This window comes from Bos grunniens, chromosome 3, assembly GCF_055505025.1.
Source record: "Bos grunniens cultivar Pamir isolate PY7600 chromosome 3, Bosgru_T2T1.0, whole genome shotgun sequence".
In the NCBI taxonomy this organism is placed as follows: domain Eukaryota; kingdom Metazoa; phylum Chordata; class Mammalia; order Artiodactyla; family Bovidae; genus Bos; species Bos grunniens.
This window is the reverse complement of record NC_141167.1, coordinates 50,853,564-50,872,406: the sequence shown is the minus strand read 5'-3', so window position 1 is coordinate 50,872,406 and position 18,843 is coordinate 50,853,564. Positions and strand designations below refer to the sequence as shown.

The window sequence follows — 18,843 nt, the reverse complement described above, 5'->3', positions numbered from 1 at the left end:
TAGTCTTTTAAAAAAATTAAAAATTTTTTCTAATCCTTTAAATATTTTGTCCATAATTCCTCCATATTGTTTGGCTTTTCACTTAGTAAGCGTTCACATTATGGAACAAATTGGTGAAATGGGTAGGGACTGGAGGAAAGTTAAAATTGTATTTATAAGCGTCAAAACAGTATGCTTTAAATCTTCCAGGTTTATTTGAAGTAATTTTTGTTAATGAACTAACCAAATGTTTAACTTTTATTTATAGCTTCACTAGTCAAGCCAATCAGTGTCTTTCTTCTCCATCCTCCTCTGCTAAGTCACTTCAGTCGTGTCTGACTCTGTGCGACCCCATAGATGGCAGCCCACCAGGCTCCCCCGTCCCTGGGATTCTCCAGGCAAGAACACTGGAGTGGGTTGCCATTTCCTTCTCCAATGCATGAAAGTGAAAAGTGAAAGTGAAGTTGCTCAGTCGTGTCCGACTCTTCGCGACCCCCATGGACTGCAGCCTACCAGGCTCCTCCGTCCATGGGATTTTCCAGGCAAGAGTACTGGAGTGGGGTGCCATTGCCTTCTCCTCCATCCTCCTCACACATATGCAATAAGAAGTAAACTTAAAGGAGGAAAGTAACAAGCAGAACGTAAAGAAAGCAGAGTGACAGAAGAATAAAAAACAGGAACATTAGCTCCGCCTGGGCCAATGTCCTGGGTCCGCAGGTGATTAGTAAAAGGAAGTGGCAGTCCAGGAAATATCCCAGCACGTAAAACACTCCTATCCATTGCAGGGGAGGTGCTAGGGTTCCTCCTTTGGTACCTCTAAGCTCTGAAAACCTCAGCAACCTTCGCTGCGTGGCTTCTCGCAAAGATTCGCCGGCAGGGGCACTTTCAGCTTCCATAGTTTCACCTTATCCAAGGCGGCCGAGGACTTCCAGGTATGCGGCAGGGAAGCACCGCACGCATGCGCCCTGGGACAAAACCTGGTCTTTGGTCCGGTTTCGCGTCTGTCCCGCCCCCTGCGTGCGTCCTTCACGTAACCACGCCCCCGAAGCTCTCTGGCCCGCCTAGGCAAAACCCCGATGGGGTGAGCACAGAGCTTCGCCCCGTTCCCTTAGTAACGGTCTCCGGAACGGAAATGGCCACCTAGAGATTTGTCGGACAGTGCCGGGTCTGGGGCGCTAGTTCCCAACGCGTAAGGCATTGCAGCCTGCTAGACCCGGTAAGGGGTTCAGTTTGGGCGACGAAATTTCGAGAATTCACCAGTTTAAGGAGAAATCGAAACTTGTAGCTTTCTCTCAAAGGCGATTCGTCCTTTCTAACGCGTGGTTTCTTTTAGCCAGAAGCAGTTCCCAAGGATCTCTTGAAAGATAACCCTAATCCTTGGATCGTCATCTGAAGCCATCTGCTCTATCCCCAATGTTCAGATACACATTCTGAACTTTTAAAATCCGTGTTTATTCAGGAAGCTTTGTGGCTTCTTTGTCCTTGCAGTTACTAGAGAGTGAACCTCACCACCCCTCTCAGTTTGAGATCACTTAATAGGCTTTTGGAAATTGTAAACTTATGCAATGAGGCCCTTAACATTTGTGGTATTTTTGGCATCCTTTCGTGTACGAAGATTAATTTAGAACTTTCAGTAGCATCCCTGGGAATAAGTCAGTTTTATTGGATGTGTTTCTTTTAGGTACCGCTAAATAATAGGTACCGATAAATAAATTTATTCTCTTGTAAAGCACGAGTTTATGATGAGTTTTACAGATTCTTATGTTCATCTTTATACATGAGAAAGCTATGAATCCGAAAGAATAGTGACTTAGTCAAGGTCTTACAATTAGCAGTAGAGAGAATATTTAAGCAGGATATTTCAATTCCAAACTCAGAAATCATTCTACTGCACGATACAATTTAAGAAGACTGTCCTCGTTAAAGTTTTCATCAGCAACTTAAACATTCAAGGGCTTACAAGTTACTAACCACGAACTTAGTTTTTTCTTCTAAAGTCTTAACCCTGTTATTCAATTCTGTACTTAGAAAGCATTTGAGTAAAAAGGGAAATTACTCTCCTGTCGTTTTATTGTTTAAAAGTTTTCTGTTAATAAAAAAAATATGTATTAAGAATGTTTAGAAAATATAGAATACTTAACAAGGTGAGTGAATGAAAGGAAAAAAATGGAAAGAGAGAAGGTCAGAGAGATGACAACAGCCTAAATAAAGGATTTTCCTTTACTGAGTGAAACAAAGCCATTGCTGGGTTTTTATGCAACTTTCTTAATGGTTGAAAAGAGCATGTAGAAATGTGAAAATAGACTGTAATGGAAGATGAGGCAATGATAGAAACAGGGAGACTTGTGTAGAGGCTTCTCCAGCAAAACACGTGAGAGTTGGTGAAGTCTTGGCCAGTATGGTAACAGTAGGGGTAATGAGAACTTGGTTAGATTCTGGATGTATGTGTGAAAGCACAATTAATACAATTTGCTAACGGAATGGCTCTGGAATGTGAAAGAAAGAGTAGTGATGGATAACTGCTTGAAGGCCAGAGGGACAAGTGAAATGGGAAAGGCTATGGATTAGAAAGTAGAGACAGTTATTGGGATAGTACGGAGAGTTCAACATTTGGTTTTGGGCGCATAAAATACCCAGATGTATATGTATGCAGTGTGTATGTAATGGGCTCTTGTGTGTGTATGTGTTTGTTTGCATTATACATGAATTTGGACTTTGTGAGACAGGTCTGGGCTGGAGATATAATTTGGGGAGTTGTCAGATGGGGTTAATTATTATATTATAGAACTAAATAATTAGAGCCCTAAGGAAAGAAAGATCAGTAGAGCCTATTAGCTGAGGGATTGTATTAATACTATATCAGCTATGGTTTTTGTCCTTCCTCTGCCTTTTCTATTTTCTTCAAATTTTTACTAATATTAATTTTTAAGTAAAAAATGAAAAGAAATGTTATATACTGTGTGATTGGGAATAAATATTTTTGGCAGTTGATTATACTGGTAAAAAAGTTAATGGATTTTATTTGTTTATCTTTTATATAATCAGACAGTGTGATATAGTTGCTTAAACAGTCACAAGCTACAGTGACCAGAATAAAATAAATTGATAAAAGATTAGTAGTAACCTATTATTCTGTATAGAATGGAGATGATGTGATTGATCTTGAGTTCCATATTTTAAAAGGGACATCAGACAAACCAAACTATAATAGGTTGAAAAAAAGATATTCTTTGGAGGCATTTGGGAGTTTTTTTTTTTTTTTTCCTATTGGAAGAGAGTATCTGATGAAGTGCCATAAAAAGAAGTGAAATAGACTTATGAAGAACTTTTCTGAGTTATAGTTTACATACCAATAACTTCACCTGTTTTAAGTGAGAAGTTTCATGATTTTCAGTAAACGTACAGAGTTGTGTGACCACAAACCAGGTACAGATTTCCATCATCCAAATAAGATGTTTTGCTTTGGCCACCTCATGTGAAGAGTTGACTCATTGGAAAAGATCCTGATGCTGGGAGGGATTGGGGGCAGGAGGAGAAGGGGACGACAGAGGATGAGATGGCTGGATGGCATCACTGACTCGATGGACATGAGTTTGAGTGAACTCCGGGAGTTGGTGATGGACAGGGAGGGCTGGCAAGCTGCGATTCATGGGGTCACAAAGAGTTGGACACAGCTGAGCGACTGAACTGAATTGTGCTTATTAACAATTAATACCAGTTTACTTATTATCACTATAGGCAAAACTATGAAGGTTGTGTGAAATTGTTGCGAGACATTAAATTTTTATTCTCCTTCATAAAAAGAAACTGAATCCAAATGAGGTCCTGGTTTATGGACCATGGACTCAGGTTCATGGCTTGGCCAGTTTATGCTAGAGTTCTCATTGTTTCTATTATTTGAGTATCATCTCTCTGTTGAACCACTCTTCCTCCTCTTACTCTTCCTGATTGGAGTGGAAAGCAAAAAATCTCTCTCTCTCTTTTTTTTTTTTTTTAAACTGTTTTCTTTCTTTGGATTTTTTTACTCAGCTAGTCTGGTCTCAACCTATTCACTATTTTTTTCCCCACTGTGTCCTATTGAAGAAATCTTCACCCTGTTTCTGTAGGGCAAAGGGAAACCTTCCCCCCTAACTTGTATTTTGCTTTCTTTATTTTTAAAAGCAGTTTTAGGTTCATAGCAGAATTTAGAAGATGGTACAGAGGTTTCCAATATACCCCACACATGCATAGCATCCCTTATTGTCAGCATACCTACCAGAGTGGTACATGTATTGTAATTGATGAACCTACAGTGACACATCATTCTCACCCAAAGTCCATGGTTTCCCTTGCAATTTACTCTTGGTCTTTTTATTTTGTGGGTTTGGACACAGTATAAGGACATGTATACATTGTTATAATACTATTCAGAGTAGTTTAACTCTCCTAAAAATCCTCTGTGCTCTGCCTATTCATCCCTCTCCCCAAATCCTGCATCTGCTGATATTTGTGCTTTCATGTTTTCCTTTCTCCGGAATATCATATGGGTAGAATTCTAAGTATGTAGCCCTTTTAGTTGGCTTATTTCACTAAATAATATGCATTTAAGATTACACCATGTCTTTTCATTGCTTGATTAGTTCACTTCAGTTCAGTTCAGTCGCTCAGTCCTGTCTGACTCTTTGCATGCCAGGCCTCCCTATCCATCACCAACTCCCGGAGTCCACTCAAACCCATGTCCATTAGTCGGTGATGCCATCCAACCATCTTATCCTCTGTCATCCCCTTTTCCTCCTACCTTCAAGCTTTCCTATCATCAGTGTCTTTTCCACTGAGTCAGCTCTTCGCGTGAGGTGGCCAAAGTATTGGAGTTTCAGCTTCAACATCAGTCCTTCCAATGAACACCCAGGACTGATCTCCTTTAGGATGGACTGGTTGGATCTCCTTGCAGTCCAAGGGACTCTCAAGAGCCTTCTCCAACACTACAGTTAAAAGCATCAATTCTTCTGCGCTCAGCTTTCTTTATAGTCCAACTCTCACATCCATACATGACCACTGGAAAAACCATAGCCTTGACTAGACGGACTTTTGTTGGCAAAGTAATGTCTCTGCTTTTGAATATGCTGTCTAGGGACCAGATGCCATGATCTTAGTTTTCTGAATGTTGAGCTTTAAGCCAACTTTTTCACTTTCCTCTTTCACTGTCATCAAGAGGCTCTTTAGTTCTTCTTCACTTTCTGCCATAAGGGTGGTGTCATCTGTGTGTCTGAGGTGATTGATATTTCTCCCAGCAATCTTGATTCCATCTTGTGCTTCCTCTAGCCCAGCATTTCTCATGATGTACTCTGCATATAGGTTAAATAAGTAGGGTGACAATATACAGCCTTGAGTATATACATACTCCTTTTCCTATTTGGAACCAGTCTGTTGTTCCATGTCCAGTTCTAACTGTTGCTTCCTGACCTGCATACAAATTTCTCAAGAGGCAGATCAGGTGGTCTGGTATTCCCATCTCTTTCAGAATTTTCCACAGTTTATTTTGATCCACACAGTCAAAGTCTTCGGCATAGTTAATAAAGCAGAAACAGATGTTCTTCTGGAACTCTCTTGCTTTTTCGATGATCCAGCGGATGTTGGCAACTTGATCTCTGGTTCCTCTGCCTTTTCTAAAACCAGCTTGAACATCTGGAAGTTCACCCTTCACGCATTGCTGAAGCCTGGCTTGGAGAATTTTGAGCATTACTTTACTAGCGTGTGAGATGACTTGGAATTGTGCGGTAGTTTGAGCATTCTTTGGCATTGCCTTTCTTAGGGATTGGAATGAAAACTGACCTTTTCCAGTCCTGTGCCCACTGCTGAGTTTTCCAGATTTGCTGGAAAACTGAGCACATTGCTTGTAAAATAAATTGTAATTTATTTTTAGTGCTGAGTAAATACTCCCTCGTCTATATGTACCATAGGTTATTTATGCATTCACTTACTAAAGTATTTCTTGATTCTTCCCAATTTTGATGATGAGTAAAGCTGCTATAAATATCCATGTGCAGAGTAATATGTTAAGTAAGTTTTCAACTTCTCTAGGTAAATACCAAAGAATGCACTGCTGGATTTTATGGGAAGAATATGTTTAGTTTTTTTTTTTGAGAAACCAACAAACTCTTTTCCAGAGTGGCTATACGATTTTTCATTCCTATAAGAATGAATGAAAGTTCCTGTTGCTCTGCATCCTTGTCAGCAGTTTGGGTTATCAGTATTAGACTTTTGGCCATTCTAATTAGATGTGTAATGGTATCTCATTCTTGTCTTAATTTTCTTGTTCCTGATGATGTGTGATGAGAAGCAACTTTCATATGATTATTTGCCACCATTCTATCTTCTTTACTGAAATTTGTATTTAGGTTTTGCCTTATATTTTTAACCTAGTTCATTTTCTAATTGTTGAATTTTGAGTTCTTTGTACATTTTTGCTGCTGCTGCTAAGTGGCTTCAGTTGTGTCCGACTCTGTGTGATCCCATAGACGGCAGCCCACCAGGCTCCCCTGTCCCTGGGATTCTCCAGGCAAGAACACTGGAGTGGGTTGCCATTTCCTTGTCCAATGCATGAAAGTGAAAAGTGAAAATGAAGTCGCTCAGTCGTGTCCGACTCTTCATGACCCCATAGACTGCAGCCTACCAGGCTCCTCCGCCCATGGGATTTTCCAGGCAAGAGTATTGGAGTGGAGTGCCATTGCCTTCTCCATGTACATTTTTAGTGAGTCCTTTATCACATGTGACTTTTACAAAAGATTTTCTCCCAGTCTGTTACTTGTCTTCTCGTTCCTTTGGCATTAACTTTTGCAGATCATGTCTTTGATATTAAAGAATTGTAGGTTATAACATATTTCTTTCATGGATTATGTTTATGATATATCTAACAAAATCATCATCATCCGTAATGTAATCTAGGTTTTCTCCTAAGTGATTTTCTAAGAGTTTTATAATTTTATGTTTTATATTTAGGTAATATAGTTTAATTGGATTTAATTTTCTTGAAGGTATAAAATCTGTGTTTAGATTCCTTCTTTTTCCCATGTGAATGTCCAGCTGTTTCAGCACCATTTGTTGAAAATATGTCTTTGCTCCATTGCAGTTGATTGTATTTATGTCTCTCTGTTTCTTAGCTCTCAATTCTTTTCCATTGATCTACCTTTTTCTTCGCAGTACTATTTTGTCTTGATCAGTATAGCTTTATAGTGAGTCTTAAAGTCAGGCAGTGTCATTTTTCTAACTTTGTTCTTCTCCTTACATATTGTGTTTGGGGGATCTCTTGCCTCTTTATATAAAATTTAGAATCAGTTTGTCAATATTGATTAATAATTTGCTGAGATTTTGAGTGGGATTGTCTTGAATCAAAAGATAAATTGGGAAACTGACATCTTGACAGTACTGAATCATTCTATCTATGAACATTAAGTCTTTCTGCATTCATTTATTCTTTGAATTTCTCATTAATATTTTTGTTTGTTTTTCTTGTGCATTTTTTTCATTTACACAGAAATATTTTATTTTTGGTAGTGGTAAATGGAAATGATGTTGTGTTTTTAACTCATTCATTGCTGGTATATAGAGAAGTGTTTGACTTTTGTGTTTTAACCCTCAATCTACAACTTTGCTGTAGCCACTTAGTATTAATAGTTCCAAGAGTATTTGTCTAGTCTTTGAATTTCCTGCACTGATGATCGTGTTATCTGTGAACAGAGATGTCATCTGCACATTTTTCTTTTTTTTTTTTTTTTTCCTTTTGGTCTCATTGCATAAGCTAGTACTTTCAGTACAATGTTGGGAAATAATGGTAAGATGGGACATTTCTAGTCTTGGACTTCTTAGTTGAAAAGCTTCTTTTCTTTCTGATCACTAATTATGATATTAGCTGTAGATTTTTTTAAAAACAATCTTTATCAAGTTGAGGAAGTTTTTTCTATTCCTAGTATACTTAGAGTTTTATCATGAAAAGGTAATGGATTGTGTTGGATGCTTTTTCTACATCTGTTGATATAATCATGTGATTTTTCTTTTTACCTGTTGGTGTGATAGATGACATTAGTTGGTTGTGAATGTTGTAGGAGTCTTGTATATCTGGAGTAAATCCAGCTTGGTGTTTTTTGTTGTTGTTCAGTTGCTCAGTCGTGTCTGACTCTTTGCAACCCCATGGACTGCAGCATGCCAGACTTCTGTGTCCTTCACCATTTCCCAGAGTTTGCTCAAACTCATGTCCATTGAGTCAGTGATGCCATCCAACCATCTCATCCTCTGTCATCCCCTTCTCTTCCTGCCTTCAATCTTTCCCAGCATCAGGGTCTTTTCCAATGAATCAGCTCTTCCCATCAGGTGGCCAAAGTACTGAAGCTTCAGCTTCAGCACCAGTCCTTTCAATGAATATTCAGGCTTGATTTCCTTTAGGACTGACTGGTTTGATCTCCTTGCAGTCCAAGGGCACCACAGTTCAAAAGCATCAATTCTTCGGCACTCAGCTTTCTTTAGGGTCCAACATTCACATCCATACATGACTATTGGAGAAACACTAGCTTGGACTAGATAGACCTTTGTCAGCAAAGTAATGTCTCTGCTTTTGAATACACTGTCTAGGTTTGTCATAATTTTCTTTCAAGGAGCCAAGAGTCTTTTAATTTCATGGCTGCAATCACCTTCCTCAGTAGTAGATGTATGATTCTTTTTGTACATTGTACGGTTTGATTTATTAATTTTTTTAGGATTTTTATATCTGTTTTAATGAAAAATACTGGTCTGTAGTTTTGTAATGTTTTTGACTGACTTTAGTATCAGGATAATGGTGGCTCATAGGGTGAGTTAGAAAGTATTACCTATGCTTCTATCTTCTGAAAGAGATTGTAGAGAATTCATATAACTTCTTCCTTTGTATTCCCTATTGAACCCATCTGGGCTTGGTGTTTCTGTTTTGGAAGGTTGTTGGTTGTTGACTCAATTTCATTCTTCGATATACACATATTCAGAATTATTCTTGTATGAGTTTTGGCAGATTATTTCTTTTAAAGAATCAGTTCATTTCATCAAGGTTATCAAATTTGTGTGCATGGAGTTGTTCATGGTATTGTCTGTGGGATCTGTAGTGTTTTTCCATTTCTTATTTCTGATATTGGTTATTTCTATCCCTTCCACCCCCTATCTCTTTCTCTGGCTTGGCTGGAGTCTTATTAATTTTATTGATCTTGACAAAGAACCAGTTTTTAGTTTGATGGATTTTCTGTATTGATTTCCTGTTTTCAATTTTGTTGACTTCTGGTCTAATTCATATTATTTATTCTCTTTGATTTAATTTTCTCTTATTTTTCTAATTTAATAAGATAGAAGTTTAGATTGTTACTTTTAGATCTTTCTTCTTTTGCAGTATATGCATTCAGTGCTAAAAATTACCTTGAAGCACCAGTTTTGCTGCATCTCACACATTTTGATAAGTTGTATTTTTAAATTTTTATTTGGTTAAAATATTAAACAGTTTATCATGTGATCATCTTTGAGCTTTGCATTATTTAGATATATGTGTTATGTAGAAATGTGTTGTTAATGTCCATCTATTTGGGGATTTACAAGCTATCTTTCTGCTAGTGATGTCTACTTTAATTTCATGGAAATATGGAATGGATATTGTATAATTTTTTAAAGTTTGCTAAAGTTTATTTTATGATCCAGAATGTGTTCTATCTTGACAGATATTTCATGTGATCTTTTGATGAGTGTATATTCGGTTCTTGTGTGATTAAGTAGTCTGTAGATATTAATTATAGTTGATAGTGTTTTTGAGTTCAACTATATCCTAAACTGATTTTTCTGTCTGCTGGATCAGTCCGTTTCTGTAGAGAGGTATTGAAGTCTCCTGCCATGATAGTGCATTCATCTGTTTCTACTTGCATTTCTTTCAATTTTGCTTCAAATAGTTTTACCCAGTTTTTAGGAGGGTAAACTTTATCAATTAGTATGTCTTCTTGGAGAAATGACCCCATTGTCATTATGTAATGCTCTTCATTGGGATTCTCCGGTAGCTCAGCTGGTAAATGGTAACCCACTCCAGTACTATTGCCTGGAAAATTCCATGGATAGAGGAGCCTGGTAGGCTACAGTCCATGGGGTTGCAGAGCATCGGACATGACTGAGCTTTCTCATTTTCAGCTGGTAAAGAATCACCTGCAATTCTGGAAACCCTGGTTCAATTCCTGAGTTGTGAAGATTTTCTGGAGAAGGGAACAGCTACCCACTTGAGAATTCTGGCCTGGAGAATTCCATGGACTGGATAGTTCATGGGGTAATGCCCTTCATTATCTCTGCTAACTTTCCTTGCTTTGAAATCTGCTGTCTGAAGTTAATAAAGCCACTCCTGCTTTCTTTTGATTAGTATTAGCATTTTATATCTTTCTCAATCACTTCATTTTAATCTATATGTCTTTATCTTTAAAGTGAGCTTTGTTGTAGACAACATATAGTTGAGTCTCATCTTTTTTTTCTAATCTCCTTTGAGAATCTCTTGTCATTTTGTCAATTTCTTGTCATCATTGCATTTTGACTACTGATGAACATTATGATTATTGCTATACTTTGATTAATATCTGCCATATTAACTACTGTTTTTTGTTTATTGCCACTGTTTTTTGTTTCTGTTTTTGCCTTCCACACTTTTTCTGGCCTTTGTGGTTTTAATTGAACATTGCATATGATTCCATTTTCCTCCATTATTAGCATATTTTTATAGTTCTTATTTTACTTTTTTTAGTAGTTGCCCTAAAGTTTGCAATACACTTTTATAACTAATCCAATTCCAATTTCAAGGTAGTCTGAGTACCTTATAATAAGAAAATAAACCTAATTAGTTTCTTCTCTTATTATTACTGTGATTAATTTCATATATATAAGCATTCATAACTTCATGTGTTTGCTTTTAGTATTTTGACAAATTGGTATCTATTAGAACACTTAAGGACAAAACTAAAAAGTTTAATTTTACCTACACCTTTTTATTTCTCAGTGCTTTTCCTTGCTTTCTGTAGAACTGAGTTTCTGAACTACAATATATTGCCTTTCTCTAAAGAACTTCTTTTGATATTTCTTGCCAGTTAATACTTGTTGTTCAGTCACTAAGTCATGTCCTACTCTTCGTGACCCCATGAACTGCAGCACACCAGGTGTCCCTGTTCTTCACTATATCCTGGAGTTTGCTCAAGTTAATGTCCATTGGCTCAGATATGCCATCCCACCATGTCATTCTGTGTCTCACCCTTCTTCTCCTGCTCTCAGTCTTTCCCAACATCAGGGTCTTTTTCAGTGAGTTAGTTCTTCATACTAGGTGGCCAAAGTACTGGAGCTTCAGTTTTGGCATCAGTCCTTCCAATGAATATTCAGGACTAATATCCTTTAGGATTGACAGGTTTGATCTCCTTGCTGTCCAAGGGACTCTCAAGAGTCTTCTCCAGCACCACAGTTTCAAAACATCAATTCTTTGTAACTCAGCCTTCTTTATATTCCTACTTTCCAATTTGCACATGACTACTGGAAAAAGCCTAGCTTTTGCTGTACGGACTTTTGTCCACAAAGTGATGTCTCTGCATTTTAATATGCTTGTTTTTTTTATGTTTTATGTTTGTTTTAATACGTTTGTTATAGGTTTTTTTTCCAGTGAGCAGGTCTTAATTTCATGGCTGCAGTTACTGTCAGCAGTGATTTTGGAACCTAGTAAAATAAAGTCTGTTACTTTTTCCAGTTTTTCTTTGTCTATTTGCCATGAAGTGATGGGACCAGATGCCGTAATTTTTGTTTTTTGAATGTTGAGCTTTAAGTCAGCTTTTCCACTGTACTTTTTCCCTCATCAAGAGCCTGTTTAGTTCCTCTTCTCTTTCTGCCATTAAAGTAGTATCATCTGAATGTCTGAGGTGGTTGGTATTTCTCCTGGCAATCTTGATTCCAGCTTGTGATTCATCCTGTCCAGCATTTCACATGATGTATTCTGCATAGAAGTTGACTAAGCAGGGTGACAATATATGCTCCTTTCCTAATTTTGAACCAGTCTGTTGTTCCATGTCTGGTTCTAACTGTTGTTTCTTGTCTTGCATATAGGCTTCTCTGAAGGCAGGTAAGGTGGTCTGGTATTTGCATCTCTTTAAGAATTTTCCACAGTTTGTTGTGATCCACACAGTCAAAGGCTTTAGTATAGTCAGCGAAGCAGATTTCTTTATTTTTTTCATATTCCCTTGTTTTTTCTTTGATACAATGGATGTTGGCAATTTCTGGCAACTTATTCTTTCAATATTTGCTTGTCTGTGAAAGTAATTATTTCTCCTTCACTTTGAAAGGTTATTTCAGAGGGTACAGAATTCTAGGTTGGAGAGGTTTTTCTGGAAACACTTTAAATATTTTACTCTCTTTTTGCTTGTGTGGTTATGAGGAGGACAGCTATAATTCTTATCTTTGTTCTTATTTTAGATATTTTATCTTCTGGTCTATTTCCAGAATTTTTCTTTATCTTTGATTTTCTGTAGCTCTCTTAGTTTTCTTTGTAGATTATTTCGAATGACTCCTGAGTAGCAAAATCATCTTATACCTATCCCAATATTAGCATGATTTTTTTTTTTTTCTGGGGCATAGAGAGGGCATGCGGTAAAGAAATAATTGAGCAGAATCAGTAACTAAATTTCAGTTTGTAAATATGCTATTAGGTTTTTAGAAATATGTTAATGACCCAACTTAGAATAGTCAAACTCTGTTTCTTGAATGCTAACCAAGATTTTTTAAGCTATAATAAATATTGCTATGCTAAATATCTCCTATTTTTAAATTTTATGTTCATATATTTTTTCTGTATATTTTAATTATCAACAATTTTCATTGTTTTATATCTATCTCTGGCTCATCACAATTTAGTTTTTTCAGGTTTATGGGTTTAGAGTCTGAGAGTATGGAATAGAAATTGAAAACTGAAATTTTCACATAAGTTTTTTTACTAACAGAAATATATGTAGCTTCCTAAATTTTAGAAAGCAAATGCATTTATAGGGGAAAAATATCATGTCCTGATTACAAGTGAGGCTTGATTTCTTGCTCCATATTGTATTTTATGTCATTTGAAATGAAAATGCAATGTTTCAAAGAATTGAACATATTTATATTAATTTATAAACAAGCTAAATTTCATTTTCCAGAAGAGCTGGAATATTTTGACTATTCTAATAACACCCCTCTTTAGTTTTTAAAGTACATTTTATCTGTGGTGCAAAATTATAGCAAGTCTTCTTCAAAACAGGATAGATTCAGTAAATTTACTAGCTAAATTTAACAAGTATTTTAAAATATAATTACTATATATGTTATGGATTTCAGTCTTCTGCAGATATTCTACACTGCAAATAGTTTGCAACCATGATATATATAAAATATTGCTAACTATAATCCTTATATTTTGATTTTCAAAAAAACTTTTTCTTCTTTTATATGATTTATATACAGAATCTTATCAGCTCTTGTGAAAATTCTAGAGTCTATTATCCAGCATTCCACTTGTTTATAATATCATAACTAATGTTTATAAAATAAGTTACTGTACCACAGATCATCAAAACTAATATTATATATTCATACACTTTTAACTTAAAATAATGTATCTGTATTTATAGCATTCAAAGTTCCAGGGAATGAGTGTGATGTCTAAAGGTCGTTAACACAGTTAACAAAGAATTTATTTGAAAAATACTTAAATATTTTTATGTATACATTTGAAATTAAAATAAATACACAATACTTTTTTTTTTACTTTTCAGCTTTTAACTTAGGTGTTCATCAATCATAACCACTTATACTTTCATTATGTGTATTTTCCACCAAGTTTTTAAATGGAAAAATTTCAGAAAAATTAAATTTATAATTGATATAATATTTATTGTATAAAAACATGGTTTTTATAATTATCTGATTTAAAAGTTGTGATTTTTTAATTTATAATGTATGATAACTAAAAAGTTAGTATTCCAATCAACAGAAACTAGTGAAAGCTTACTGACAGTGGTACTGATATCTTTATATATATACATACACCCATATGTATTTTTTAATTGAAATGCAATTGATTTACAATAGTATGTTAGTTTCAGGTCTGTAGCACAGTGTTTCAAATATATTCTTTTTTTGATTCTTTTCCCCCTTATGTTGATGCTATCATTCAGTCACTAAATCATGTCACACTTTTTGTGACCCCATGAACTACAGCATGCCACGCTTCCCCGTCCTTCACCATCTACCAGAGTTTGCTCAAACTCATGTCCATAAGTTGGTGATACTATCCCGACATCTTTTCCTCTGTCACCCTCTTCTCCTCTTGCTCTCAATAGTCTACAGCATCAGAGTCTTTTCCACACTATGTGGCCAAAATACTGGAGCTTCAGCTTCAGCATCAGTCCTTCCAATTAATATTCAGGACTGATTTCATTTAGGATTGACTGGTTTGATCTCCTTGCTGTCCAAGGGACTCTCAAGAGTCTTCTCCAGCACCACAGTTCGAAAGCATCAATTCTTTGGTGCTCAACCTTCTTTATGGTCCAACTCTCACATTCGTACATGACTACTGGAAAAATCATAGCTCTAGCTATATGAACCTTGGTTGGCAAAGTGATGTCTCTGCTTTTTAATATGCTGTCTAGGTTTGTCATAAGTTTTCTTCCAAGGAGCAAGCTGTTTTTTAATTTCATGGCTGTAGTTACTGTCTGAAGTAATTTTGGAGCCCATGAAAATAAAATCTGCCACTATTCCACTATTCCCCCCTTATAGTTTAGTAGAAAATATTGAGTATAGTACCATGTGCTATACAGTAGGTCCTTGTTGATTATCTATTTTAGAGTAATGTTTATATGTTAATCTCAACCTCCCAATTTATCCCTCTCCCACCCTTTCCTCTTTGTTAACCGTAAGTTTGTTTTCTGTATCTTTTGATGTGTTTCTGTTTTGTAAATAAGTTCATTTGATATTGATTACTTTTTAATTACAGAGCTTCTTTGAAACTGTAACTAGACCCAGATGCTTTCTCTACTGTATATCTATACTTAAATTTGCCTTTTGAACATATTTGAACTTAATATTATACCCATTTGAACTTACTAATATTATTGTTTGAACTTTATTTACACATTTGTATGTTATGTTTAGCAAAATAATTTTAAAATTATTAAAGTCTATAAGGAACCGAAGACTTCTTAAATTTTTGTATTTAAAATTAGCAGTACTGGTTACATAGGGTTTTAACTTGGTAGAGTAGGAGCTATCAATTGTAGTACCTACTGAGGTACAGTTGATATATAGCATTATGTTAGTTTCAGGTATAAAAACAATGATTTAATATTTGTATATATTGAAAAACTATCACAACAATAAGTCCAGTTAATATCTGTCATCATACCGTTCAAAATATTTTTGCTTTTGGAGAAAACTTTTAGGGCGTACTCTACTAACAACTTTCAAAGTGAAACAGTATTATTAACTATAATCACCATGCTGTATGTTACTTCTGTGACTTATTTATTTCATAAATGGAAATTAGTACCTTTTGAACCCTTTACCCTATTTGCAAGACTTGTACTATCCACCTATGGGAGCACCAATCTTCTCTGTATTTATGAGCCAGTTTTTCATTTTTACTTTTTTTTTCAAGACTCCATGTATAACTAAGATCATACAGTATTTGTCTTTCTCTGACTTATTTCACTTGCCATAATAGCTTCAAGTTCCTTTCTTGTTCTCACAAATGACAAATTTCATTCATTTTTATGGCTGAATAATATTCCATTGTACCACACACAGATACATCCCACATCTTCTTTATCCATTCATTCATCACAAGACACATAGGCTGTTTCCATGTCTTTACTCTTGTAAATAATGCTACAGTGAAAAAGGGGGGGTCTAGATATATTTTCAAGTTAGTGTTTCTGTTTCTCTAGAGAAGTACCTTGAGGTAAAATTGCTAGATCATATGGTTTTTCTATTTTTAGTGTTTTTAAGGAAACTCCCTACTCTTTTCCAGAGTGATTGTAGCAATTTACATGTCTACAAACAGTGCACAAGGATTCCCTTTTCTCCACATCCTTGCCAACCCTGGTTATTTCCTTTGTGATTATAAAAATTCTGATGGGTGTGAGGTGATACCACTTTCTGGTTTTGATTTGGATTTCCCTGGTGATTGGTGATGTTGAGCATCTTTTCATACACTTGTTAGCCAACTCTATGTCTTCTTTGGAAAAATATCTATTCAAATCTTCTACTCATTTTTTATTGGAATTATTTTTTCCTGTTGAGCTGTATGATTATGTACATTGACTGTTAATCCCTCATCAGATATATGATTTGCAAGTATCTAATAGGTTGTCTAGAGAATCTCTTCAAGAAAATCAGAGATACCAAAGAAACATTTCATGCAAAGATGGGCTCGATAAAGGACAGAAATGGTATGGACCTAATAGAAGCAGAAGATATTAAGAAGAGATGGCAAGAATACACAGAAGAACTATACAAAAAAGATCTTCACGACCCAGATAAACATGATGGTGTGATCACTGACCTAGAGCAAGACATCCTGGAATGTGAAGTCAAGTGGGCCTTGGAAAGCATCACTACGAACAAAACTAGTGGAGGTGATGGAATTCCAGTTGAGCTATTCCAAATCCTGAAAAATGATGCTGTGAAAGTGCTGCACTCAATATGCCAGCAAATGTGGAAAACTCAGCAGTGGCCACAGGACTGGAAAAGGTCCGTTTTCATTCCAATCCCAAAGAAGGGCAATGCCAAAGAATGCTCAAACTACTGCACAATTGCACTCATCTCACACACTGTAAAGTAATGCTCAAAATTCTCCAAGCCAGACTTCAGCAATATGTGAACCGTGAACTTCCTGATGTTGAAGCTGGATTTAGAAAAGGCAGAGGAACCAGAGATCAAATTGCCAACATCTGCTGGATCATGGAAAAAGCAAGAGAGTTCCAGAAAAACATCTATTTCTGCTTTATTGACTATGCCAAAGACTTTGACTGTGTGGATCACAATAAACTGTGGAAAATTCTTCCAGAGATGGGAATACCAGACCACCTGATCTGCCTCTTGAGAAATTTGTATGCAGGTCAGGAAGCAACAGTTAGAACTGGACATGGAACAACAGACTCATTCCAAATAGGAAAAGGAGTACGTCAAGGCTGTATATTGTCACCCTGTTTATTTAACCTATATGCAGAGTACATCATGAGAAAAGCTGGACTGGAAGAAACACAAGCTGGAAACACAAGAGACCTTTGCTGGTGAATTTCCACTCCCGTAGGTTCTGAATCTCTTTATCTGCCTACCTGTCTCTGATTTTGCGGGTATTGATTCTCCCTGTGACCTCCCTTCTTTGATGAATCTAAGAAAAATTGTTGATTTTTCAGTTAATTGTCCTGCTTTTACTTGCTAAGATGGTGTGACAACTTCCAAGCTCCTTACATGATGGACTGAAAACTGGAAATACCCTCACTTTTTGTAGACATTCTATCTTGAATTGTTAATTCAACTAGATATTTGCTTTATAAGTAATATTCATTTTATAGTGCTTGCTATGTGCCAGACATTGTTCTAAAGCCTTTATGCAGACTCGTTTAGTCCTCATGACAATTATTTCCATCAAATACTGTTACTATCCACATTTTGTAGATGAGGAAATTGAGGCACATAATTTTGATATACATTGAACAGAAGATACTTAACTTGCCCGAGGTCACCAAGCTCAGAACAACTTTTATTTTTGTCTTTATTTAACTATCTTAAAGCTGGTTCAAACCATCAAAATAACTTCCTCTGAGCAATAGAACATCAAAGAGTTAAAGCTGTGCAAGTTGGACATTAACCTTTAGAAGGCCTGACATATTCTATGTTTATACTTTTTGGAGCCCTGATTCAACCATATAGAAACCTTGCTTCCTTATTAACAGACAGAGATGAATATACATGTGAGAAGATGACATCATGAGTACTGCTATAGTTAGAGAGGCCTTGGGATAGTATGGTGAGAGAGACCCATACATCCCAGCATCCTAGCAAAACCTACCTTCCTGCTGTCCTTGCCAGTGTTTCACATATGTAAATTAGCCACCTTGAAGGTATTTGGATGAGTCCCGCAAGATTGACTCTCAGGTCAACATCACTTGGAAATGAACTGCCATTTGACTAAGTCATCCTACAGACCGAAGAAAGAATAAATGTTAATTTTTTTAAAACACAGTAGGTTTGGGGGTGCTTTATTACACAGTGGAAATATATGAAAAAATGTGCACTTTTTAAAAAAGACATTGGATATTGGTTGTAGAGAATTCAAACTGAAGGATTTAAAAGAATTAACAGATCTTAATCTAAATCAGAGAAACACATTAGGAATCTTTACTTCCAGGTTTTTTTGTGATATAATTGATATATAATGTACAAGTTTAGTATATACAATGTGATAATTTGATACACATATACATTGCAAAATGATTACCATGATAAGGTTCCTTGACACATCTATCACCTCATTACCTGGTTTTTTGTTTGTTTGTTTTTTTATTGTGTGTGAAGACATTTAGCACCTACTCTCCGCTGCTAAGTCACTTCAGTCGTATCCGACTCTGTGGGATCCCACAGATGGCAGCCCACCAGGCTCCCCCGTCCCTTGGATTCTCCAGGCAAGAACACTGGAGTGGGTTGCCATTTCCTTCTCCAATGCAGGAAAGTGAAAAGTGAAAGTGAAGTTGTGTCCGACTCTTAGCGACCCCATGAACTACAGCCTACCAGGCTCCTCTGTCCATGGCATTTTCCAGGCAAGAGTACTGGAGTGGGGTG

The 18,843-nt window shown here is 36.2% G+C and overlaps 2 protein-coding genes across 5 annotated transcripts in view; one reads left to right on the top strand and one right to left on the bottom strand.

Annotated features, from left to right (window-relative positions):
* TNNI3K (TNNI3 interacting kinase) overlaps positions 1-1,092 on the bottom strand; it is a 404,175-nt gene extending 403,083 nt beyond the window's left edge. For all 4 annotated transcript variants that reach the window (XM_086390587.1, XM_086390581.1, XM_086390586.1 and 1 more), the window contains exon 1: positions 794-1,092. In XM_086390587.1, coding sequence (XP_086246713.1) covers positions 794-875 — 82 coding nt within the window. In that variant the 5' untranslated portion in view covers positions 876-1,092. The remainder of the gene's footprint in view (positions 1-793) is intronic.
* LRRIQ3 (leucine rich repeats and IQ motif containing 3) overlaps positions 947-18,843 on the top strand; it is a 56,815-nt gene continuing 38,918 nt past the window's right edge. Inside the window, exon 1 of the mRNA XM_086390589.1 lies at positions 947-1,195. The gene's annotated coding sequence lies outside the window, so the exon portion shown is untranslated. The remainder of the gene's footprint in view (positions 1,196-18,843) is intronic.